Raw genomic sequence first — 23,905 nt, forward strand, 5'->3', positions numbered from 1 at the left:
TTAATTTGAACACGACTGCCTGATAATTCTCTTAATAAAACCACTGAAAACAAGTAAAAACATCTAGAAATAAATTCAATAACCTTATATTCTTATTTGCTAAGACATCATTTTTTGCAGTGCATGTGCTGTAAGTATATAAACTGTCATTCAGCGTTGGTTTCTGACACTTCCTCAGTATATAGGAGCATTCCTACAAAAATGCAACATTTGCCAAGAGTCTGTGAGGGCGGCCAGGTTTGTGATCCTCAACGAGATGCAGCAGGTAACGTCCAAGCAGTGGCAAACGACTCCAGAAATCTCCCGACGCTTTAAACTCTCTTAGCTATACCATTCTGATATTCAGGGCCAGTGGGTGCTGTAGGATCGTGTCTGTAATACCTGTCAGGATAACTGTATTTTCATGCTCTTGGGAGTTGTTGTGAACATATGGGATTGTTTTTTCACAGAAAATCGACAACCTATGCAGCCTCATGAAAGGTGTGCACGACCAGTGTATAAGCAAAGCTAAGGTGTACCAGGATAAGGTCATCAGAGCCCTCTTTCCTGGTGGTCCCCAGGTCATCTGCAAGACAATGAAGATGTGCTAACAGTTACGCTCATATCACAACACATGCAAATCTGATGATGATATTAACCCCAGACTGTGAAAAGTCTGCAAATGGAGTTCTAATAACTTTTAACAAGTTTATTATCATGTGCCTACAGTAATTTGTACACATCTTTGTGTAGCTTTTAAAACAAATTATTATGCCTTGTAATTACTAATAAAAATTACTTATTTCAGCTGTACAATGTGAGTAACTCTATTAAGTTAACAAAAAATGACATTAGCTATTGTAACGCAGGAGGGTTAAACAGGATGCGGGCACAAGGCATGTTGAACAAAAACATAAATTTTCATTTAAGTATAACATTCACGACTCAATACACACTACTTGGGTCAAACACCAACAACTTCAACGATACGACACGAGACTTATATACACGCATGACAATTACACACAAGGATCAGGTGAACGACACAAGCGGGCGTGGCAATACACACACACACACACACATGCACACACACAGAGATGTTTGAGGGGGGAGGGGCTGTACCATGACAACTATGAGTTCAGGTGTACTATAAGATACCTGTTCTCAGTATCACTTATTAGGAGTTGGACATTTCAATGCACTTCAGAACTCACCTGAAATCAGAAGGCCAAGCTTCACTTAAAATCTTTAGAAACTTCTGTTGAAAACCAGTGCAGTGTAGTATAGGCTACAGGACCAGGGGTGTGTCTGGGAACAGCAGGCCTGGTAACACTGGGTGACACTGCTGACCAATTTGACACTGCTTTCACAGTGGTTTGGGAGTGCTAGTGTCAGTCAGCACTTCAGAGACACCATTTCTCAGGTCAGCATGTGCACCCCCCGGTGTGAACTGGTTGCCCAGTGAAGTGGAATAGTTTTGGCAGATATAAATGCTGTATTTTTACTGATCATCACAACTGAATCATTTCAGTGGGCTTAAACTGAGTGGAAGATTTGCAGACCTTTAGAGAATCACAGAAACAAACCACCATGATGAAAGTCATTATCTAACGTGATCAACTAATGAAGTCAGTTTTAAACTCAATTGATCTGTTTAATTATATCAAACCTCCACAAAACAGGACAGCTGCAATAGTGCTGATTACATGTCAGAACACAATAAAGAAAACCCTAAAAAGAGAAAACAGGAAACTATGCCAAAAGAGGAGCAGAAAGAAATTAGTTTCAGTACAGACTAGTGTTTTCAGATCTGTAATTGATGGAGTCTACATTGATGGCTAGTGTAGTGTTTGCCAAAGCTACATTTTGAATGAAAACTTACAGACTTCTTGAGGCATCTAATGGTTCTTGATTAACATTTTTGAGCAACTGAAGTATACGCTATGGAAATTTTTTTTGTGACAAACTGGAAAAAATGATATCATTATGTTTTGCTCAAATTTACTACTCAAAGCAACCCCAGGCCTGTCTGAGGTAAACCCTGTCAAGTAAGTTCAGTTAACGTGTTTACGAATTGAGTTTACAGTTTGGTGCGGGTGATGTGCATCTTGCAATATTCCTGCGGTGTTTCCTGACAGGTCAGCAGTACTGTCCGAGTTAACATGTCAGTATAAAAAATGTGTGGTGTCCTAAGCCTACATGATGAAGAGACAGCGAGCGCATGAGAGCGAAAGAGCGCATGTGCACACGTGTGTATGTGTGTGTGTGTGTGTGTGTGAGAGAGAGAGAGAGAGAGAGAGAGGTGTCAAAACTGTCAGTCTCTCAACACACACAATGGCACAGAGCACACAGTGAGAGCCTGTTAAGTACATTAATAACTACAACTGTTTTGTAATTAGCCTGATTTCAACTGGAAGATGGCAGGTGTCATGGCACCCATCACGCAGATTACACTGCTGATAACATTCTCAGGTAAGATTTAATTTAACATAGTCATCCAAGCTGCCTTTCTGTGCATAGTGTTTATAAATGGGGTATCTATCTTAAATGTGCAATGTAAACTAATTCTCTAACATGAATATTAATGAACAATATAATTATCTGGACATGAGATCAATGGAGACAAAGTTGGAAACTTTCCCCTCTACACTCACTATGACTCTGGCTTAACAAAGTATGTTGCACTGAAATGAGTCTCTCGAGAAGTCTCACCAGTTTTTAAATATCTTGGTCTATACAGCCATTTCTCAGTGTGACAGCGTCTCGGCAGAGACCGGCTCCCTGGACAACACTGTGCTACTTAACAAATATGGAGTCCAGAGAGAGGTATCAAAATCACAATACAAGTGGTATTGTGGACCTACGAGTGGACCTACTGAAATAATCAGAATCTTGCAAACTTAATCTTCATTAATTTGCTCAGATGTGTATGAGTTTGCAGTTAAACATTTCTCTCTCTCCAGGGTGTGAAGAGGAACGCGCTTTTGTGTTGGATGTGTCAGGTCACCGTTCATGAGGTTATATCTCTGGCTGTCCGCGACCTTAAGAAGGTAACACCCCCCCCGAGACCCCTTCCTTTGTGCTCCATGTACCCCAGAGGCTGTCTTATGTGCCGTGTACGTTCAGACAAGCACTGAGGTGAAGTGTCTGTTTTTTTGTTTTTTTTTATAGGAAGTAAAGGCCATATGTAAGAAATTTAAGAACTTCGAAAATTCCTGCAGGAAACAAGCCTACAAGTATGAGGCCATGGCTATCCGCCTGTTCTTCCATGGGACTGACTCTGAGGACGTCTGCAGGCACATGAAAATGTGTGAATAAAGTCATCTGCTATTTTATGAATATTGCTTTTTAATTTACCCATAGGATTTCTGCACTTCTGTCCTGGACTGGTTTCAGCTCTTTAAATGCTTGATCAATAAAATTGCCTGTGGTGGTTAAACTCTTTCATGGCCCACGGTTTTCAGTATTTTCTGCATGACATAAAAACACACAGTGACACTAAGAATGCTACAGCATGAAAGGGTTGGTGGTATTGGCTAGACTATTTCACCCTCAAAAAACAAACAAAAACAGCAAGACGTGTGCGTGTGTGTGTGTGCGCGTCTTTATGTAGGTTGTCCATTCAAATGTTGTGCAGGTTAACATTCAAACCTGCACCAGTGCAGCACGCACGCACGCGACCCACTCGCATCGCGCAGCACCTCCGCGCGCCACGGCATGCGCACGAACGCCTGCGTCCGGCGGCTCGTGCCGTGTGTGACGGCCTGCGCAGCTGTCCCAGACACCTGGCGTTAGCTTAGCTAACCTGGCTAGCACCACAGTCACGGTCCATATGTTCAAAAGAGCGCCAAGTGTTCCGCTTTAGTTAGTTTAGCCGCGCCGAGGTAAGACAACTGCTGACTTCTGTCTGAAAATACCGAGTTCACTTGGCTCCATATCTGGCAGAACTACATAAGCTCGCTAACGTTAGCTGTGATGACACGAGCGAGCTAGCTAGTGAGGTAACGTTGGCTAGGTAAGCTAGCCTGTGAAGGAAAACTGAAGGAAAAAGCCAAAGCAAAGGTGGTTAAAAATACTCATCGACGTCTGTTACAGCTGTCTAGGCAGTTAGTAATGTTTGATAATATAAAATACTCGTATCGACGTTTGTTTCACATATTTTTCTGCGAGAGTGACTAAACCATGATGAAACACCCCCATCCGTGGCGAGAGACCCCCCCGCTCGTCACGCTGCGGATCAGGCCGTCGGCGGCCCTGCAGCTCAGGCGAGGCGTCCGGATGAAGAGACCGAGCCGCCAGGAGGCCCACAGCCCACCCGGACAAGGCCACGGCGCCCGAACCCACCGCCCCGCCTCCGGGCTGAACAGGCAGCCCTGCGGCCCGGCCCTGGTGGTCCAGCGCCAGGAGATGGCTGCGTTTTTCAGACTCTTCGGTGAGTGACCATCACGTAGTGGTTGATTTATCTAAATCTTCTTCATACACGTAACCTTCAAACGTCTGCTTTTCTGTGACCCTTCTGTCCTAGATGACGACCTCGTACAGGATTTTCTGTGGATGGACTGCTGTTGTAAAATTACGGATAAGGTATTCAGGCCTGTGGCAGATTTATGAGCGCAGTTGCTTAGATCTTGTCAGCTTTGGTTTGGAACTAGGCCTGGTTTCTTCTCTCTCACAATGAGTTCATATGGTCTGTAGGTTTGTTTACGTGTCTGCTTCGTGTTTTAGTATTTGCTTGCCATGACGTTCGTCTACTTCAAGAGAGCACGGTTCAGCATCGGTGAACATAGCAGGATGAACTTCTTTGTCGCCCTGTAAGTTCAGACGTTTGCCTTTTTGCTTCACGTTTCATGAACACCGCACCCAAAACTCCGATGGACTCCGGTTATATTTCTTTACTGCAGATAGACATGGCCCAGTATGGCGATTTGGATGGGTTTAATAAAAAGTGGAAAGTGAAATGATCAGTGTCGTTTCAGCCATTTCAAGTTCAGCAAAAAAATGTAAATGAGTGGAAACTCCTTAATTTTTAGGATGTTAAGATCCTGGAGCACTTGCACATTGTGTTGTTTCCTCAGCCCAGTCTTCGATACCCACCTCCCACTCCCACTGTCCACATTTTCCCCCTATCCCTGCTCCTGGCACACCTGTTCCAGGTGTTCTCGATTGCTTGGGTCATGTATGCTCAGAGACGGAGCAGAAATGTGGACTGTCTGAGACATGACTGGATTGAGAACCCGTTGAGGTCTTTTACGTGTTTAAGCCTGGCTACACGCTCGCGGTTTTGGAGAAACCGTGGAATTGTCTTTTTCTGACCGAGGCCTTAGGTTTTCTGTAAGATGAACTGAATCCTACCCAGTTCAGTCACACAAAATTAACCAGTTAATGTACATAAAGGGGCTTCGGCCTTGGTGCCCCACTGCCCTGCACAACTGAGCCAGCTCACAAGCTTATTAACGAGCCCTTCTGGGGGCCCCCTGCTGGAGAACATGTGCTACTACAGGGGAAAACTACAACTGATCAGAGCACTGGGGCCCCAGGACAAGCTGAAAACCATCATTCCAGGAGAGGTGGGTGCTGGCCTATAAGCGTAGTTTGTAACGATGTGTGTGAAAGCGGCACAGAAGCAGAACATGCTGCGTATAAATTTATTCACCGCTATTTATTTAATGAGGAATTACATTTACTTGCATGGTATGAATGCAAATAAGGAAGAACCACTGCAGTGAGTTCACCGGCGCCTACAGCTGCGCTCCCGTTTAATAAAAAGTGAAAACGAACGGGGCGTCGCGAGATTTTTTTTATTTCACGGGCCACCACATCGCTTGCCGTTTTCCAGGTACCTGGCAAACACCATGGAGGAGGACGAGGAGGAGTGGAAGTATGAGATCTTCCCTTGGGCCCTGGGAAAGAGCTGGAGGAAGCTGTTCCCTCGGTTTCTGAGGCAGAGGGACAGGCTGTGGGCGCGGATCGAGTACCGCGCGGCTGTCAGCCGCCGCTGCTGTGAGGAGGTACTGCCACCAGGGGTGCCTCTGTTGGGGCCTGAGCCACATATCGGCGTCATTGGGCTGCGTTGGCTAATCGGCTGGTGCTTGCCCTGATTCGATCGCGCTTATGAATGTGACACAGTGGAAGTTTGTAAGGCCCTTACCTCCCCGTCCTCTGTGTGTGTGTGTGTGTGTGTGTGTGTGTGTGTGTGTGTCTGTGTGTCCGGGGGGGGGGGGTCAGGTAATGGCCATTGTCCCATCTCACTTCATCTGGCAGCGGGAGCGAGCGGAGCACCACAGCGGGGCGCAGCGACAATACCGGGACCGGGACGAGGTGCACGGTCCCCGCGGCCCCGCCGCCTCTCCCGAGCCGTGTGCTCTCTGCGCTAAGACCTCCTGCCTCTCCTCTTCCTCCTCCTCCTCCTCCTCTCTGCTGCTGCCCTTCAGCCTGGAGGCCACACCACCCAAGACCCAGGCTTCACGCCCCATAAGCAAAAAGACCCCCTGCCACTGCACGGACAAAGCAGGTGTGTGTGAGAGTGTGTGTGCGCGCGTGCAGTTCCATTAAACAGCTACTTAATGAACTAGTTCCTTATGGTCTGTATGTTACTATTCAGTTGGTCCTTTTTTTTCCCCTTGTCTGTTCCTAATCTAATCTGTGTATTTGTATTCCCAAATAGGGAGTGATGTGGACAGTGAACCTGGCCGTGACTTTTCCATGGACTGGATCAGTGAGGAGTAGGTTTCCACCTGCTAACACCATGCACCAACAATAGAACGCTCTCATGTCCCATTTTGGCGTTACCCGTTTGCTGTAAAATGAACACTCCTCGTTTCCCCTTATTCCTGCGTGTCTAAGGCTTGGGTCAACCGTGTATTCATTCAACGAGTTAAATAATTAAAGGAGGGTATTACTGACAAACTTATAGCTGTCAGTTCCCAGAAGGACCAAACAAATAAAGCAAATCTAGTGAAGTCTGCTGTGCCCCCCATGAGGAGAGTGCAGTGGCACTTTCAGCTGTGTGTGTCATCGTAATGGCATCCACCTGTATTAGCATTTCCATGTCCCATATAAAAAACGTTTTATCAGAGCCGTTGAACAAACCCATTAGAAACCAGAATATCAAATTAGTGGGCAAAGGGTTCACATATTTATTATTCAGCTATGGTTTGTCCTACATCACATCTCCATCACTATTTATTGCCTGTTTATGAAATGCTTTTATGCTTCTGTGTGGCACAAAATGTTCCTGCTTCGCACCTTTCTGATCATTTAAAAGGCTGACAGCATTCTGAAACAAGCACACTGTTAAAACGTCAATAAACCCTCAACTCTGGTTACAGGGCGTTCTTGATTTCTCATTCAATGCTTCTGGTATTTACAGTGAACAGCCTTTTTTTTTCAATATTTTATTTGTTTCTGTTTATTTAGTTTTTCTGTTCTGTTGCATAGCTTTATTGGAAAAGGACAAAAACATAACTTGTACACGTAGACCTGCATGTGGTCTTGGCACAGGTAGTCAAGGTCATGAGATGATGGAGTGGTGCGTCTATTTCAAGACTTTCCGTAATTTCACAAGGAAGGCTGAAATTACAAAAAAAAAAGCCTGCTAGCTGCAGAATCACATCTTTGTACACATTTGGGCTTAATTCACATTACAAGGTTGAAGCAGCACATTCACACAAGTCACACAGACCCGTGTAAACACAAAATGATCACTTACATCTACATTTCACTGACACTTAACCAAAGCAACTTACAATTATCCCTGAATACACCTCAAGTAATTGAGGGTTAACCTGGCAACCTATTGTTTACTTAACCACTGAGCTATATCAGACACACGTCTGATATCTTAAAGTTGTTCGTAGATGCCAGCAAATAACTCAAGAGTGGACATCTTGAGCCCCAGCTCATCCATGGTTTGTCTGTCCTAAGGTCCAACGGGTCTGCTGCTTACCTGTTTCCTGTGTCTCATGCTCAGTATGCTTCACACCGTTCTGCAAGGCTTTTATGTGCGCTCGCAGAGCACGCAAGGTACTGAGAAACAACAAACCGGTAAACAAACGTTCCAGCGGAGGAAACCCACCTGTGTGTCTGAACTGCTCTGGATGAGGACGAGCGATGTATGGTACGCTCCCAAATGGAGTGTGCATTGCACCAGCCGGCCCCTCTGCAAAGTGCGCGCGCGCACACACACACACACACAAACTCCTTAGTCCTCATGTTTTCATCGCCTACGCCAACACATCTTGGTATTTTGTAATCTCCCCCTCTTTAAAGTAACATAACGCAGAAAACCGTAACTGTGATGATGAAAAACCACAGAGAGTTGGGTACGAGACACGTACCAACTCAGACGTGCCCATCTCCAGTCCTGGAGGTCTACTGTTCTACAGGGTAGCTCCAGATCTAAACTCACTCCCCTGATCCGCTCCCCCAAGGACTGGAGTAGAGCAGACAGGGTGGAAGGCAACTCTACAGGGCAGTAGATTTGCAGCACCAGAACTGGGCAGTCCTCAGTCAGTTACCCCTGCAATAACTGCCTTCCCCCAGCTAATTTAACATTTACATATAAAATATCATTAATAGATTGTGTTATAGTATTAAGACGAGCAAGAATGTGTTTGCATCCACCATCTGTGGTAAAATGAACAATTTACAAGTTCCCTTTTTCTTGGACAGCACATCAAGTGTTAACCTTGAGCTGATTTATGTAAATAAAATGATGTTGTGGTCTGTTTAACAGAATCTTTACCATGTTCTTCGTCATTTGAGTCACCCTCCTCACACTCGATGGTTTCTTCACTTGGAGCTTTACGCGTGTGGAAGGAGCCGTCTTTTTTTAATGACGGGGCCACCAACCAATCCCTGTACTGGACCTCTATGATGCGTTCACACACCAGTGGAAGGGTGGAGCATCTCAGCCCCTCCAGTAAGTCAATGATCTGAGTAATGCTGCCATGTGCAAGAAGAAACCATTTGATAGAAGTCCGTTTGTAAACAACTTTTTAAAAGCTGTTCTGAGATCAGTTTCCTAAACATGGCAAAGCATAAAAATAACAGCAAAATGGTAAAGCAGGTGTTGCCTTGAACAGTCATTACAATGAGGATCTTACCCCTACAGTAATTCTGGAAAAACTGCCCTGGGCTAGTGTCAGCTGGTTTATAAAATTTGACCTAGCCTAATGCATGACAATGGGGCTATCTGAATACTGATTGATGATTTGGCTTCTACTGAGTCATGGGGGTGCGTGTCACTTACTTAGCCAAGTAGACAGCACACACACCTCCGTTATGAAGGTAAGGAACTGCTGTAGGCAGTGCCAAATGGGGGGTGAGCATATCCAGAGCAATCTGAAACACACACCAATTTCGACAATACGGACCAGGAATTAAAATCATCACCCCACGTCCCCTCAGCCGCAGTCCACCAGGGGCCCACATACCCAGATATCTACAGGAACAGATTCACGGCAGCCCATCAGGCAACATCTGGGTTAAATAACAGTCTTGACTTCATGCATCACATCACGGTGCACAGCTGTGTCATGATTACAGCAGTAATGACAGTGATTGTCTCTGACTGATAATGGGATTACAGCTATTAACGCCAAATCTGTAAGGCCATTTAACGAGGCTCGGAACGGAAACATCTGAACCAGCAAACATTAACTGCAGCCTTTTGCGATATACTTGAACCAAAACGGACATTTCAGGTAAATATGCAAAAAAACAAAAGGATGCATCTCCTTACTGAATTGAAGCTCCACCCATCAAGCAAGGGTGCAGAGGTGATAAGGTCGCCATGGTGAAAGTGGACGTTATCAGGCCATTCTTCCCCACTGCGCAGCCTCCAAGCAGAGCGCCAGCGCTGGTAGTTCAGCTTGGAGTGTCGGTGATGGTCCTCTCTCACCTCAACACTCAGCACGTTGCCCTTAGAGGCCACTGGGGGGAATGACGCATACAATTCCACATCGGATATAAATAAATAAAAAATACGGCTTTGCTACGATGACGTACATTTACATGCGGGAAGCAAAGAACTGCTGTTTCAAATGGAAGTCAAGTGTAGTGTCTTCCTAAATCATACTGTGAAATTCTGCAGGGATGAGGTCTTATAGCTCATCCCTATCAGAAATCATAACTGAAGCCTCATATTCACTTACACTGCCCAGGACAGGTTTTTGTGCAAATTGCAGTGCACTTAATCTACCACAAACCTTTCAGCAGCCAACATGAAAATTCAATCAACCATTTAAAATAAAAATAAAAATACTGCATAACAATCAGCGTAGCCTCTCGAGTTTCGCATAATCACACAAACATATACAACATTTTTTCTGACTCAATATTTTTAACCATTGATCCATGATGGGTAAAACTCACATAAAATGTTAGAGACATTTCTCCAATTAACTCGTTTCTCTAACAGACTCTAATTAACTAGCTCTGTCGGTCATGTGACAGCACGATGTCGAACCAATCAAAAAGCTTGACCCAAATGTGTTTTATTTTTGCAAATAATTTACATATCCGTCACATCTGAAATTACTTTTGTTTAAATATGTGTGTATATTTAAAGGATTTTTACTTTGCAAAACATAAAAAAGAAAGAAACTTGGACAAAGGCCCCCGTGAAGTACCACTGCACCCTACAGGTTGAAAACCACAGGCCCTGGGGAAACTGGGCGAACAGGCACACTAAGCACTAGGGGTCAGAAGAGAGTGCTCCTCAGGGCAGTACCACTGAGTAGAATCTGCCAAACTCCCATGTGGCATTCGTAGCACTATGGAACCCATCCTAGTGCCTGGTGAGGTTACTGAGGTTGCTCAGTGCGTGCCTGCCCACCTGCTCTGGACAGGAAGAGACTCATGGCTCCGGACCCAGAGCCTGACTCCAGCACACAGTCTCCCTCGGTCACATCCATCATCAGCAGCATGGTACTGGCGTCCTGAGGACACACACACGCACGCGTACACACAGATGGCCATTAGCACAGCATCTCACTGGCCCACTGGTCTACAGGTGCTACATGTCTGCCTACGAGTCGCCCGCTCAGGGTAAACTCGCTGGATGGGTTTTACCGCTGAACAAAGTTACTGTTGCACTGCAGATCCTGGACTTTGAACACAATATATTGACAATAACATGGACGTGCATAAACACATGAAGAACAGGTATGGGACTGATGTTAGGCACGGATAAGCCTTACATAAAACAACTACTGTTATTATTATTATTGATGTTGTTGTTATTATTATAATACTTTAGGATACGAGATGGCAGGGCCTCTTCTCATGAACAGCGTGAACTCCTCCAGAGTGGGTCTACGAATAAGCATACGCAGCCCAATGCTCGTGCAGACGAACGTCCCAGCAGGGCGCCCCTCGATGGCCTCATGGGGTATTGCACCCCATTTACTATCCATCTTAAGTCCTTCCCGGAGCTGGAACATCTTGTAGAACTCCTGCCTTCGCGAGCGCCGGTACTCTGCCATCAGCACCTCCCCAAAGCGCATGGCGCGCTCCCCGGGCAGGAGGACCCGAGGCGGGGCTCGTGCGTCCGTCTCCCCTGCCCTGTGGCCCTGCTCCTCGGGCTCCTCTCCGAGCGCCGCAGCTCCGTCGTCCCTCTGAGCGTCTGGCTGTCCCACATGTTCTCCATCCTCTTGTCTGGGAACAGGCTCGTTCCGTCTCGGTGTGAACACCTCCTGGCCTAACAGCTGGCTCACGCGCTCTAAGGGAGACAAGGGGCCCCGTCTCCTCGTGAGAGGAGCTCCCGCCGAGGGTCGCCGCGAGAGCGCACGAGCGCCTGGCGCCTCTGTACCGCTCTCGTGCTCGCCGGGGCCTTTAGGATCCGTTCCAAAAGCCTTCAGGTCACACGCGCAAACTCGTGGAGGCGCTCCGCCAGCAGCGCGCTGGACGTTAAGTCTCCGTGGCCTCACATAGGCGATGCACACTCTGCTCAGTCCGCGCGTCATTGTGCAGGTGCAGAGCGGCGCCGGAGCTCGAGGAGGCAGGGCAGTTAGGCGCGTGCTGCTTCAACGCCAGTGACGATGTCCGTGTAAGTTACCGCTTTATTCCTCGCGCATCTGTAAGCATTTCGCACGTTAACATGTAACGGTTACATACATGACCACGTTATGTTATAACCACAACCACAGCCTTGGAGCCTCGACACAGACTGCAAGTTAGCCAATTAGCTCTCAGAACGGCCACGTTGCACTGCAGTTATCTTTTGCACAAGTGAAGAACGCAGCATTTCAAAGGGCAGTTAGAGTATTAACTGACGATAAAGCCCGCGACGTTTACGTTCGCTAAATGTAATTACTGCAACACAGAAAATGAAAATGAAAATATACACGCAGCATGGCTGTCAGGGCAGCGCCATGTTAAACTCGTCACGTCATTAACGAGCGACAAATGATGCAGGTTGCTGTAGTACCCAGAGACGCCAGCAGGTGGCGCAGCGGAGAGAAAGGGAACGTTAACGGGGTCGAATATCGGACTTCAAAAAAGTGGTTTCATCTGAGATTTATTGATTTTACATAAACGCAGTTAAGATTAACACCAAAGGGCCCCATTATGTCATACTTACAATATTTGAGATAAAAGACAGAAGGTGCCTAATATCCGTGCTGTTCAACAATGAAACAACCACTGTATGTATGTATATATATATATATATATATATATATATATATATATATATATATATATAATATACTGTATATATTAAAATAATAGTGGTCACTTATGGTTAAATTGTGCATTTAATATATAGAATCTATTATACACTTTTCTAAAATGTCTTTGCGTTCCTCAAAAGCAAAAACAATAAACCAGAAAGTTCTCGCAAGTGAACGGAGTTCCTGGAGGGGCGCGCTGCTAATGACGCCAGCTCCCGAGCTCCGCGCGACGGCACGTGTTTCCTGGGCCACGCGTGCCCCCGCGTGCGCAGTCGTACGCAGCGCTCCGATAATGGCGGCGGACGGAGGCAGCTTTCCCGCGGCGCTCCCGTGCGCTTTCTCGCCCAGGGCGCGCCAGTACCTGGCCTTGTGCGCGCAGGACGGCCGCCTTCGCATCTGGAGCACGGACTCGCGAGCCCTTCACCAGGAGTACGTGCCGTCTGCGCACCTGAGCGCGACCTGTACGTGTGTCGCGTGGGGACCATGCCGAGCGACCAAGGTGCGTGATGGAGCCCGAGCACGGGACGGCCTAGCTCCGCGCGCTGGACCACGAGACGCCTACCGTCACATGTGTAACCGTGTTCTGCTGCACGCGCGAGCGCTGAAGCCAATCCGCTCCGGCTCGCGAAATGTGTGTCGGTGCGTGTGTGTGTTTCTGCGTTAAGAGGGTCGCCGTGCGCGTTAGCCTTTAGCTCGTGCCGAACCCCGCATGCTCGCACATGCTCGTCGGTAAGATGGCCTCGAGCTTGGCGCTCGGACGTTCGTCGTGCTCCACTCGCGCGTGTTTTAAACGCGCCTGGGTGCTGGCGCGGCGTCCGCGTGGACGTTCACGCGAGTGTCGCGGCGGATGCGGACACGTTACCTGCTCAACGTGCTCGCTGTGGGTTAGCTAGGCTAGCCTAGCACGCGCTAGCTGGCTCGAGCTAACTTGGTTCGCACGTTTTTGGTTTGTTTCTGCGTGCCGAAACATCCACGTGCGGTCGGGAAGGGACTGTTAACCGTGCTTCATTAGTTTCTAATGCGCGTGGTGACGAAACCCGGGCCGGTACCCACGTGCGCGTGGAGGTGAGTGCCGTGCTGGTTATTAGAATCTGGGAGTTAAACCGACCCGTTACTCCCGTTAGTCTCGTTCGTTAGTCTGCAGGGTCTGATCCTCCGACAGAGCGCGTCTCGGGGCTCGTAATTGATCCGGGAGCAGGTGGTGTCTGACCCTACAGCTCAGTCCGCTGCGTGTGACTCGCGAGGGTCCGCGTGTTGCACCGGGACGTTGGGAATGACGGATGTACGCGAGCAGCATTGTAGAAATGGCAGTAAACCTGAGCTGTGTGTGTGTGTGTAGGAGGGCCCGCAGAGGAAGAAGAGGAAGTCCGACACCGGGCATGTCGCGGAGCAGACGGACCTGCTGGCATTGGGCACAGCATCTGGCACTGTGCTGATCTACAGCATGGTGAAGGGGGACCTCCACTGCACCCTGGTACGCCTGCCAAACGCTCGCAGCCGTTCCTCACGCACACGTCCTCTACACCCACCCAGCGATTGTTGGTTGTTCCATGTTTTAACACGTCTGTCTGTCTCTCTCAGGATGGAGGACACAATGATGGGGTGAACTGTGTTCAGTGGCACCCCGAGGACTCGCTCTTCTACAGCGGCTCGGACGACACGCACATCGTCGAGTGGGACCTGCAGACAGGCCGGACACGCTGGTGTGTGCGCAACCCGTTTCCTCTAGGGTGCATCTGTGCCGCCCCACAACGAATCGCGTTAATTCTCCCGTTTGGGGCGGCCGTGGAGACGTGGCAGCGCTGTCGTGAAGTTCTGCGCGAGTCTTCACTGCCGTTCCTTACAGCTCCCTTCTTTGCTGTTCAAATAGTGTTTACTGAGCCAGGAATGAGACACAGACTGGACACTGAGCCAGGAATGAGACACAGACTGGACACTGAGCCAGGAATGAGACACAGACTGGACACTGAGCCAGGAATGAGACACAGACTGGACACTGAGCCAGGAATGAGACACAGACTGGACACTGAGCCAGGAATGAGACACAACAGACTCCTTCGCCTCTGTCCAGACAGCTGTGTGTCAGTATGAGGTCTCAGTTGCGAAGGCCAGGTCTGTCCACATGACCACTAGTCGGTTGCGTGTTGTATGGCATGTGTACTGTGTTGGATCACCAGAGCAGTAGTTTTAAGGCAGGGCAAAGCTGATCTCAGATCAGTGCAGATGTGTCCAGATTCTGGAGGCCTACAGATGCAGTGCTGCAAACCTGCTTACTGTGTGTGTGTGTGTGTGTGAGAGAGAGAGCGGTAGAGAGAAAGCGCTTCAGTTATGGCAGTACCTGGCTAAGAGCGTAACTGTCCACCTTCAGTGTTCCAGCTGGTTCTCTGGAGCTTGTTGAGTGACCTTGATGACTGAGAATAATGTTGTTGTTGTTGTTGTTTTCTTTAGTAAGTGGAAGGCGGACAGGGCAGCAGTGACCAGCTTGTGCGTGAGTCCGGATGGAAAACTTCTCCTCTCCGCGGGAAGGTCCATCAAAATGTGGGACCTGGCAACCAAGGAGGTGTACAGGGTAAGACTGCGGCCGTGAAGGCAGGGGCGTCTATTGTGGGGTAACAAGGCTGCCTCCCCTCTGGGGGCAGGGTCAGCGTTTGACGCTGTACCGAAGGAGTCCTGCCCATGGACTCTCAAACACTATAACCGCCCACCTCTGTAACACGGTTCAGGATTGTAAGTCGCTCTGGGTAAGAGCGGCTAAAATGCTAAAGATGTAAACGTTGTGCATCCTGTTAGTGCTGTGTGGTGGGTTTGAGTTGTTTTGACTTTTACAGCTGTTTAAGGCGCTCTTCATGGAGGTTCACGTGCGGGTTTATCATGTTTTATTACGGTTTATGTCTTTATATGTCCTTTTTACCCATTGCTTAACTCTGCATTATCCTCGCTGCACCTCGGCAGAAGTTCACAGGTCACTGCACCACAGTAACGAACCTGTGCTTCGCCACGACCCGACCCCCCGACAGTGACGCGCTCTACTTCCTGTCCGGAGCGTCACATGACCGGCTCCTCAGTGTGTGGTAGGAAACTAGAACCACTTTTCCTGGGATTTGTTTTCTACTAGGGAATTTTTTTTTGGAGGGGGGGGTGATGCGTTAGTCTACACGCAGTACCCCGATGGGGAGGAAATGTACAGCAGCCAGTCGAAACGAGTCTTCCTGCAGTGTTCCGGGTTTGAGTTCCAGTTGGGCCATGTGCCACGTACCTCTTGTTTCATGGTACTGTGACTGCGTGAATGGAGCGTCTCTCAGGCTCAGGACGTCCACCACACTCCCAGCAGGGTTTATAGCCACAAATATTGGCAGATTTACCAGATCACAGACTGGTGTTTATTGCCACGGTAACCTTAAGCGTGTTGAGGGGGGGTTTGTGAAGAAGGTGGGTATAAAAAGTGTGAACATCATTCTGAGGGCTTGCACGTCTCCTCTGTTGGAAACTTCGTGTGGTCTCGACTGCGTTTAGTTCTTGAGCTGGTCGCGAGCCGTTGACGAGATTAGCTGGCGAGAGAACTGCACTTCCTTCAGTATTCCCTTCTGACCTCTCCACTATACCCTGTTGATGCGGTGGAGTCCTGCACTGGCCGGTAATACGATGTCCTGTAATGCAGACAGAGGCTCGGTGGTGTCTCCATGTCTCCAGATGTGCTATCCGTTCTAAGAGAGCTCCTGGTTTCTATGGAGACAGGCTGCTTGCCAGCGGGTGCCGTCGCTGTGGTTCTGAACCGGTCGTGTGATTCTTCCCGCCACAGGCAGGTGCGATCTGACGGCAGAGACAAAGACTCCGTGGTGTCCTTCACCCTGACGGACGAACCGCGACACGTCGACCTGCAGACGTCCAACAGCAAGGATGAGGTGCGGTCTGGCATATCGGCACGTATTAGCTGTAGTGGTAAAGAGGATAACACCACTGCCTTTCCCACAGGGGACTGGGGTTCAGACCCCGCTCTGGGTTAGTGTTCTTATAAATCTGTAACTGTGGTCTACCTCTAACATGAAATTGTCGCTCTGGATTAGAGCATCTGCTGAATAACGGCATGCCAGTTGTGTGCGTTGGTCAGTTCATAAGGTGACGTGGTAGAGAAATGTAAAGATGTCGACTCCCAGCACAGCACGTTTGGGTTTAGTGACGAGACAAATGTAGCTTTGAAAATTGCCTCCAGAGTGCCTGATCTGACACTGGGCTGACGCGGAGTGGCATCGGGGGTCTTCAGATAGCAGTGACTGTGAACCGTGTGTTGCTGATCTATTTCCTCCTCCAGGCTGTGCGGTTAGCAGTGGTGTGTAAGGATGGGCAACTCCACATCTTTGAACACTTTCTCAACGGGTGAGTGTTACCTTGTCTGTCACGACCATTCAGTAAAGCATTGTAGGTCAAGCCCTGCGGCTGCATTTGGCGTCTACCTCTCCTGGCGTGGCTGTATTTTTGTCGGTAGTGTTCCTCCAGGATGTGTAGATAAAGTGGCTACGCTGAGCCTGATGAAATGAGACCGGCCAGTAAGCCCAGGTCCTGACGGTTACCGTTTGGGTGACGATCCGTCTCTCTCCCTGACCCCCACAGGCCGTGTAAGAAGCCCTTGTCTCCAGTGTGTTCTCTGCAGGTGTCCACCCTGAGGTCAGGGGACACTCCGCTGCCTGTGCCTCTCCTCACTGCCTCTCTGTGTGCGGACAGACAGCGCCTCCTGCTGGCCTATGGCAGCCACCTGCAGCCGGTCCTGGAGACCACGGTGAGGACTCCGGCAGGCTCAGAACCAGCCCGGTCTGACCCGTGCTTACTGCCGCCGGGGCCCTAAAGAGCAGCCCTTGGTCTGAGTGGCCTGGCGTGGGGGGGGGGTGTTGGGTAAGGCGTGCGATGTGTAGCAAAGGCCGTGCTGACGTACCGAACCTCACGCGAGTTTCTTTAGAGGCATGAGATGGTTCGGGATTTCGTTTTGTTAGTGGTCTGGATTGGGCGGGTGTGTGTTGTATGTAAGGTACAGTATGGGAATGTAACCACACTGTTTGTGTGTGTATCTGTGTGTTCTGTTTCCTCAGCCCATAAACATGTCCGAAAGACATGTGTGCCTGATAAGAGATCTGAACACTGCGCACTCGCTCTCTGTTGATACTGCAGTTTCCAAGGTAACAAATCCACTTTTATTTCTGCATTGTCACTTTTTTTAAAAAAAAATTGTCCTTAAATTTTTTTTTCTCCAAGAAATGAGCTATACTGAGCCACACATTAAGTACATTCAAGTAAATAAAAACATTGCTAATATTTAGCTTACATCCGAGACGCTATTACCTACCTGCTGGTGGTTTAGTTGAGTTTTGCAAAGAAAAGGCTTATTTCTAATGCTCTGTTGTCAGAGTTCTGTGTGTGTGTGTGTGTGTGTGTGTTTGTGTGTGTGTGTGTGTGCATGCGCGCACACGCGCTCCACCAGCAGTAGTGTCTGACTGATGACCTTTCACCCCCAGGTAAAGACTCCCATTGTAAACGATCAGAAGAGCAAAGTTCTAATGCCGGGACTTCCTGGACATCAGGCGCCAATCAGAGCAGCTCCCAGCCAGTCAGAGAAGAGAAAGAAGGGAGCCGGCACAAAGGAGGTGTGGCCAGAATAACTGCTGCACACGTTCACAAATACCTGTGCTCTTCTGAGTCTGTGTGGTGGTGTCAATCTCTCTCTCTCTCTCTCTCTTAGATGTCCATAGAAGAGCGGTTGGAGCAGATCGAGTTGGGTGCGTCAGGCACTGGGGGTGGAGGTGAGAGGGTCTCCACCTCCCTGCAGACGGACGGTTACGCAGTGCTCCTGGTCCAGGCGCTAGAGAGCAGAGACGCCAAGATGATGAACGTGAGTAGCTGCGTGCCGTCTGCCGAGAGACGCCGCTTGGGCCGAGGGGAGCTGCTGATTGGCTGAGGGGCGTGCGGGTGTGCAGTCGTTTGCTGAGCAGCTGGACTTGTCTGTGTAAACGTGGGCTGAGCGCGTCGACTGACGTCGGTCTTGATCGTTGCCGTTCGACTCTGCAAGTTGGCAAGGCAGCATAAGGGGCTGCCGGTATGGTGGCGATTCCCTCACAGGCCGTGGGGTCTGTAGGATTCTCTCACCCCTTTACCCAGGAGTCGGTCACCATGGTGACGTGCTCAGTGGTGCATTAGGAGTTGGCAACGTGAGTGTTGAGGAATTCTGACCCTTGCAGGTTAATTTTTATCAGAGGGTTGTTAAGTTTAATTTGATGCCCTGTGAGAATCTCTGGAGGTCTCCGGTGCCCCTCATACTGTCGTTTACGTTTGATTCTCTTCCCAGAAAATCCTCCAAACGAAGAAGGAATACGTGATAAGGAACACGATCGCCAGGATACCCCCCCCGGCAGTCCTGCCTCTGGTGGAGGAGGTGAGAACTGCACGGCTCCTGGCGTTTGTCTCTTTTTATTGGTTACATATTTTTATTTTTAGAGAATATCTGTGCTCACCCGATTTTGTTGTGTGTTGTAGCTGTCTGGAAGGTTACAAGGACATCCGTTTGCGTAAGATGATGCTTTCTGTATTCAGCCATTTGTCCTCCCAGTGCAAGCAAAAGTCTTCCCAGTGGTGTGCTGACTCCCTCTCTCTCTCTCTCTCTCTCTCCCTCTCTCTCGTTACAGGGCGATACTTATTGTCCCTTGGTTGAAGGCAGTGCTAACACAACACACTTCCTACTTGTCCTCGGTAAGTGTGTGGATGAAGGGTATCTGCCGTTAAAACCAGTACGGCTCTGTTTTAGCAGACAGGTGATGTTTTTAAATCTGAGCTGGGGCGAGTCGGGCCGTTTGCCCTCGGCGCTCTGTCTCCATACACACATTCTTCCGTCGCACAGGAGGCGTGACTGTTGATACAAGCACTCCGAACAACCATCCGTGGCTTTTGGGGGGGAAACGGACACGGGACACGAAGTGCCGAATTGTTTTTCGCGCGTCGCCACAGACGCAACAAAAGCGGTTTAAAGATGTTAGAAACGCACACGGACCATGGAAGCAGACACATCCGGCTCTGTGTCAGTGAGGCGTCACACAGCACCGAAACGAGGAACTTGGAGAACTGAAAGCGAATCTTTATACCACGTTCATTGTACAGATGCCCTCAGGTGTGAGACAACCGCGTGCCGACTTTAGTCCCCGTGGCGGCTGGACAAGGCAATGAAGCGCAATGCTGTGTGAAAAATATAGAAAACCAGTTTAACTTGGCGATGTGGCAAACATCTCTACAAGCAAACACAGTGTTCAGCAGTGGGAGCATTACCTGCGAGACCTGCAGGTCTTCAAGTATGCAGATCAGCACCAGTTAACGGTCCATTTACTCCCATCAGTACCACTGGTGTTTGTCGGTAATGATCTCTTACGAGAAGGTTCACGCAGTACAGTGCTGAGCTGTTGAATGTGCTGTGTGGTTGCAGATAAAAAGATCATTATTGAAGAGATCTCAAACTCAGGTGTAGATCACATTGCTGCATACCATGTTAAAGCTTTAATAAGAATTTGACAGTATAATTAATTACAAAGTTCAATCATTGTTATAAATGTACCCGTTAATTGTCAAAAGCACACCTACATGTATGAAAAAACAATCAAACGGTTAACACCACAAATGTTACTGCGTGAAAAAAATAAATGGCAAAAGGGAAGTCTGGTGAAACTTTCTATTGGGAACAAATGTTTATTTTTGAAGCACAGCTGTGAAGGTCAGCAGCTGTAACAATTACATTTCTGTTCAAACACTGTCTAGCTGTAGCAGAATATATTGAAATTCATTTTGATCGAGTTTAAATGAGTTACTTTCCCCACTTCGCCTCGGACCCTCAGCTTGGTACGTCTCTAGGCCAGACTGCCCGTCTCTCCCTGTAGGTCTGTGTAACGACATGCGGTTCAGAAATGTATTTATATTTTAATATCTAGGAGGAAAATGCATTTTTCAAGGCGATTTTCAGTCATTCATGTACCGGCATTGGCACGTTTAGACTTATTTTTGTTTAAAACGTCAGTGTAAAACTTGAGTAGCTGGTTAAGCAAAAGTCAAATGTTTGTTTGCAAAACGGAGGATAAGTTTGTCTGCCCTGGAGAATAAAACAGACTGTGGAGGATCAGACGTCCTCTACTGTCTCGCATTAATATTTTCAGGGGGGTTGTTTTTTTTTGTTTTGTTTTTTTTTAAATAAAAAAAATGCAAGTTCCATTTTTTTGTCATGTTCCATTACTTTTCCTGATTGTTGTAGCTTTTTGCCATGGTGTCGTATCGGTACCGAGATACTTAGGAAGGTATCGTATTGAAGTATTATGGTATCGTGACACCACTAGGTGTTGGCACTGGTTCGAGCTTTCCTCACTAACGGTTGTTTCCTGTTGCAGCTCCCAGACCTGGTGGCTCAGTTAGGGACGCTGTACCACGCGATCGAGAGCCGCGTGAAGGTTTACCAGCAACTGACGAGACTCCACGGCAAACTCTACCTGCTCATGACTCAGGTACAGCCCCCAAAGACCCCTTTTACCTGCTCAAAAGCGGGGATTAAAATTACCTAAAGGCCTCTTCAGGCCAAGTAGGATTTTATTTATCTGGATGACCAAATTGGATTCCCCCCCCCCCACACACACACACATTTTTAATTTCTCGTCTCTTTCTGCTATTGTCATGTTAACAAAAAAGTAACCAATCAAATGAAAACAGAGTCATTAAATGATGGAACATTTAAATAAATGCACGTCGTCTGGAAACATGCAAAGGTTTTCGGTCATTTCTCAGGCTCTCTGCTTTGCTCCTGTTATCTTTAACCTCTGAGCTCTGAGACCTTCCACGATGCCCATATATAACATCTATAACATATCCAGCAAATGCTGTAAATTGAGATGATTAAAAAAATACAAGCAGAGTCGGTCTGTCAGTTTAGCTTCGGACTCTGTGAGACACATTTAATATGTGTGTGCATTTTCAAAGCTTGGAGCAGAAGGGGGTTTTGTTTTTTCCTCCCAATCTGAAAATAATAACTCGGGTTTGAAATTTCTGGGGGAAAATTGGGGGAGTTGCACAGAATTACAAAAAATGACAGTTTGCTTTGACCAGAGCTGAGAGCCATTGCATAACTCCATCCTGCCCACTAGGTGGCGACGAGCAAACGATCCCAAAGAGTGGAAGACCTGGATCACACAGCCAGGCTGGTGTATGAGGAAGGTAGGAAGTCATAATGCACCTTACTGGAGTGATGAATCGGGCTGAGGAAGACTATGCATGTATGTAGTCTTCATCAGGCGTGTTCTTCATCTGGCCTTTGTGCGACAGCCCTACGTTTTACATTTACAGCACTTATCTGACTCTTTTATCCAAAACAACTTACATTCTGACTGAACACAGCTTGAGTAACTGAGGGTTAAAGGTTTTGTTCAGGGGCCCAACAGTGGCAACCTGACATTGGTGGGACTTGAACCAGCAACCTTCCGATTACAAGTCCAGTACCTTCACCACTGAGCACCACTGGCCTTTTAATGTTTTAATTGTTTTTGTGGGGTTTTCAGATTCCTCAGATGAGGATGAAGGTTCAGGGGATGACGGACTCCCTGAAGAAGATTCAGATGTGAGACTCACTCACACGTGTACACACACACACACACACGTACTCACACACCACACACACACAGACGTACTCACACACCACACACACACACACAGACGTACTCACACACCACACACACAGACGTACTCACACACCACACACACAGACGTACTCACACACCACACGTACACACACGTACACACACACACCACAGGTACACACACGTACACACACCCACACACCAGGCTTAGTCCTTGTACTGGTCTTGGCCTCAGCGTGTATTGAAAAGTAATTTAGCAATTTTACATCTGTCTGAAATATGGCTTCACTGGTCCCTTTGTGGCTGTGAGAAATTACCCAAAGAAAGTTGAATAAATACCCATAATTCCATGTGTTCCTTCTAACAGAGCTGGGAGGAGGAGGAGGATGAGGAAGGAATGGATGTGACGGAGGAGAGAAAACCCCGTGAGGATGAGGAGAGCTATGATGAAGACACGAGAGAGGAGCCCAAAGCAAACGGCGACTCCGACTTCGACCCCGAAAACGAGAGCGAAGAGGAGTGAGAACAGAACTGAACAAAAAAGCAAAACAATGCCAAGAGGCTCCTGGATTTTTCTGTACTTTTAATTTTATTTTTCTTCTTTTTTGTTTTGTCCAAAAAAAAAAAAAAAAAAAAAATGTACAAAAGGTTGTTTTAGAGTTCCAATGACCGCTGTGACCTGGGCTGAGGGCGGCCTTTACGGCACAGCCACTAGGGCGGCGACACGACTTACCTGAGAACTGTACAGCAGACTCGAGTGTCTGAACTCCGTTCTGCTCGTCGTTCCTGTGCCTCAGACTGCCTCTGTCTTTTCTGACTTCTGTTAGTTACAGCGGCAGTGTTGGTTGTGTATTCTTATATGTAAACCTGTTCAGTACAGCGAAAGTCACAATTTTAGGGTACCCCAAAAAATATTAACTCAATTAGTATGTATTTTTGTTTTTGGGTTTGTTTTTGTTTGTTCTCTTCATTTGCGAAGCCTGACGTAACTTTAGAAGTCAGAATTTACGTCAGAAGCACTTTTTGTTTTTGTAAGTCGAGCTCGTCGTCTGATTCAGCTCCTGACTTAACCCACACAGGAGTCCGCGGTGTCTCGGCTGTCTCACGGAGCGGCTGCCTTAGTGAGAAACCTCGTGAGAAGTGCAAGTGACGCGTGCCTCTCCACTATCGTTTGTGCGCGCACACCGGCAACGGCCACGCTGGCCCCGCGTGCAGCGCGGTTTGGCTCCGGTAACGCCGCGCGCGGCCTGTGCAGATGTTCCTGAACCAACTTTCGTGTTTATTTTATTCCTGTTTCCTCTTTTCTACGTGTCTGCAGTGTTAGGCGGGGTCTTGGCTGTCCTCTTTTTAATAACAGCTCAACTGGTGAAAAAGCCGAGCGAAATGCTGCTTGCGGGTAGTTTGTCAACATAACCTTTTTCATGCAAACAATATATCGACGACTGTTGTACAGTTTAAATGAAATAAATTCCTTTTTGTTCTCTGAGGACGCGTGTGCGTTCATTTGATGAAATAAAAGCGAGATCGGTTTTTAATTTGATGACATTAAATTTTTCAATAATAAATACTTTAAGTCTTGTATTCAGAGCTAACACGAGTCTTTCTGCAGTC

General features: G+C 47.9%; 3 protein-coding genes across 4 annotated transcripts; 2 read left to right on the forward strand and 1 right to left on the reverse strand.

The window, feature by feature from the left end:
* The first annotated feature begins 2,122 nt into the window (after window positions 1-2,122).
* On the forward strand, window positions 2,123-7,020 carry spdya (speedy/RINGO cell cycle regulator family member A). Its single transcript, XM_035533101.2, has 9 exons — window positions 2,123-2,451; window positions 2,720-2,805; window positions 2,943-3,029; window positions 3,151-4,411; window positions 4,505-4,563; window positions 4,705-4,790; window positions 5,816-5,987; window positions 6,205-6,490; window positions 6,644-7,020. Exons 4-9 carry the CDS (start codon window positions 4,162-4,164, stop codon window positions 6,703-6,705), a joined length of 915 nt encoding a protein of 304 aa, XP_035388994.2. The 5' UTR covers window positions 2,123-2,451; window positions 2,720-2,805; window positions 2,943-3,029; window positions 3,151-4,161; the 3' UTR covers window positions 6,706-7,020.
* Window positions 7,021-7,272: 252 nt separating this feature from the next.
* On the reverse strand, window positions 7,273-12,385 carry trmt61b (tRNA methyltransferase 61B). 2 transcript variants are annotated; one of them, XM_027027096.3, is made up of 7 exons: window positions 11,235-12,383; window positions 10,817-10,919; window positions 9,722-9,912; window positions 9,230-9,321; window positions 8,723-8,922; window positions 8,054-8,137; window positions 7,273-7,548 (listed from the first exon to the last, which is right to left on the reverse strand). In XM_027027096.3, exons 1-7 carry the CDS (start codon window positions 11,943-11,945, stop codon window positions 7,514-7,516), a joined length of 1,416 nt encoding a protein of 471 aa, XP_026882897.3. In that variant the 5' UTR covers window positions 11,946-12,383; the 3' UTR covers window positions 7,273-7,513. The 2 variants fall into 2 exon arrangements, with proteins under 2 accessions (XP_026882897.3, XP_081577133.1); XM_081721007.1 differs by lacking the exons at window positions 7,273-7,548; window positions 8,054-8,137 and having other exon boundaries at window positions 8,764-9,001; window positions 11,235-12,385.
* Window positions 12,386-12,909: 524 nt separating this feature from the next.
* On the forward strand, window positions 12,910-23,780 carry wdr43 (WD repeat domain 43). Its single transcript, XM_027027093.3, has 18 exons — window positions 12,910-13,152; window positions 13,993-14,127; window positions 14,235-14,356; window positions 15,102-15,222; window positions 15,606-15,724; window positions 16,453-16,555; window positions 16,963-17,027; window positions 17,262-17,427; window positions 17,735-17,821; window positions 18,158-18,286; window positions 18,382-18,531; window positions 18,985-19,071; window positions 19,173-19,204; window positions 19,322-19,385; window positions 21,059-21,172; window positions 21,806-21,875; window positions 22,217-22,275; window positions 22,662-23,780. Exons 1-18 carry the CDS (start codon window positions 12,946-12,948, stop codon window positions 22,815-22,817), a joined length of 1,986 nt encoding a protein of 661 aa, XP_026882894.3. The 5' UTR covers window positions 12,910-12,945; the 3' UTR covers window positions 22,818-23,780.
* Window positions 23,781-23,905: the final 125 nt, after the last annotated feature.

The sequence above is a fragment of the Electrophorus electricus genome, chromosome 10, assembly GCF_041902795.1.
Source record: "Electrophorus electricus isolate QZ-2024a chromosome 10, ASM4190279v1, whole genome shotgun sequence".
Taxonomy (NCBI): domain Eukaryota; kingdom Metazoa; phylum Chordata; class Actinopteri; order Gymnotiformes; family Gymnotidae; genus Electrophorus; species Electrophorus electricus.

Excerpts from the sequence above, each read along its gene's own strand:
- spdya (XM_035533101.2), top strand. The coding sequence starts at position 4,162 with ATGATGAAACACCCCCATCCGTGGCGAGAGACCCCCCCGCTCGTCACG. Across the intron at positions 4,564-4,704 it reads GTTGTAAAATTACGGATAAG|TATTTGCTTGCCATGACGTT; the intron begins GTATTCAGGCCT and ends TTCGTGTTTTAG. Across the intron at positions 5,988-6,204 it reads GCCGCCGCTGCTGTGAGGAG|GTAATGGCCATTGTCCCATC; the intron begins GTACTGCCACCA and ends GGGGGGGGTCAG.
- trmt61b (XM_027027096.3), bottom strand. The coding sequence starts at position 11,945 with ATGACGCGCGGACTGAGCAGAGTGTGCATCGCCTATGTGAGGCCACGG. Across the intron at positions 9,322-9,721 it reads ATGGGTGGAGCTTCAATTCA|ATTGCTCTGGATATGCTCAC; the intron begins GTAAGGAGATGC and ends TGTGTGTTTCAG. Across the intron at positions 7,549-8,053 it reads AGAGCAGTTCAGACACACAG|CCTTCCTTGTGAAATTACGG; the intron begins GTGGGTTTCCTC and ends TTGTAATTTCAG.
- wdr43 (XM_027027093.3), top strand. The coding sequence starts at position 12,946 with ATGGCGGCGGACGGAGGCAGCTTTCCCGCGGCGCTCCCGTGCGCTTTC. Across the intron at positions 14,357-15,101 it reads CAGACAGGCCGGACACGCTG|TAAGTGGAAGGCGGACAGGG; the intron begins GTGTGTGCGCAA and ends TGTTTTCTTTAG. Across the intron at positions 17,822-18,157 it reads TTGATACTGCAGTTTCCAAG|GTAAAGACTCCCATTGTAAA; the intron begins GTAACAAATCCA and ends TTTCACCCCCAG.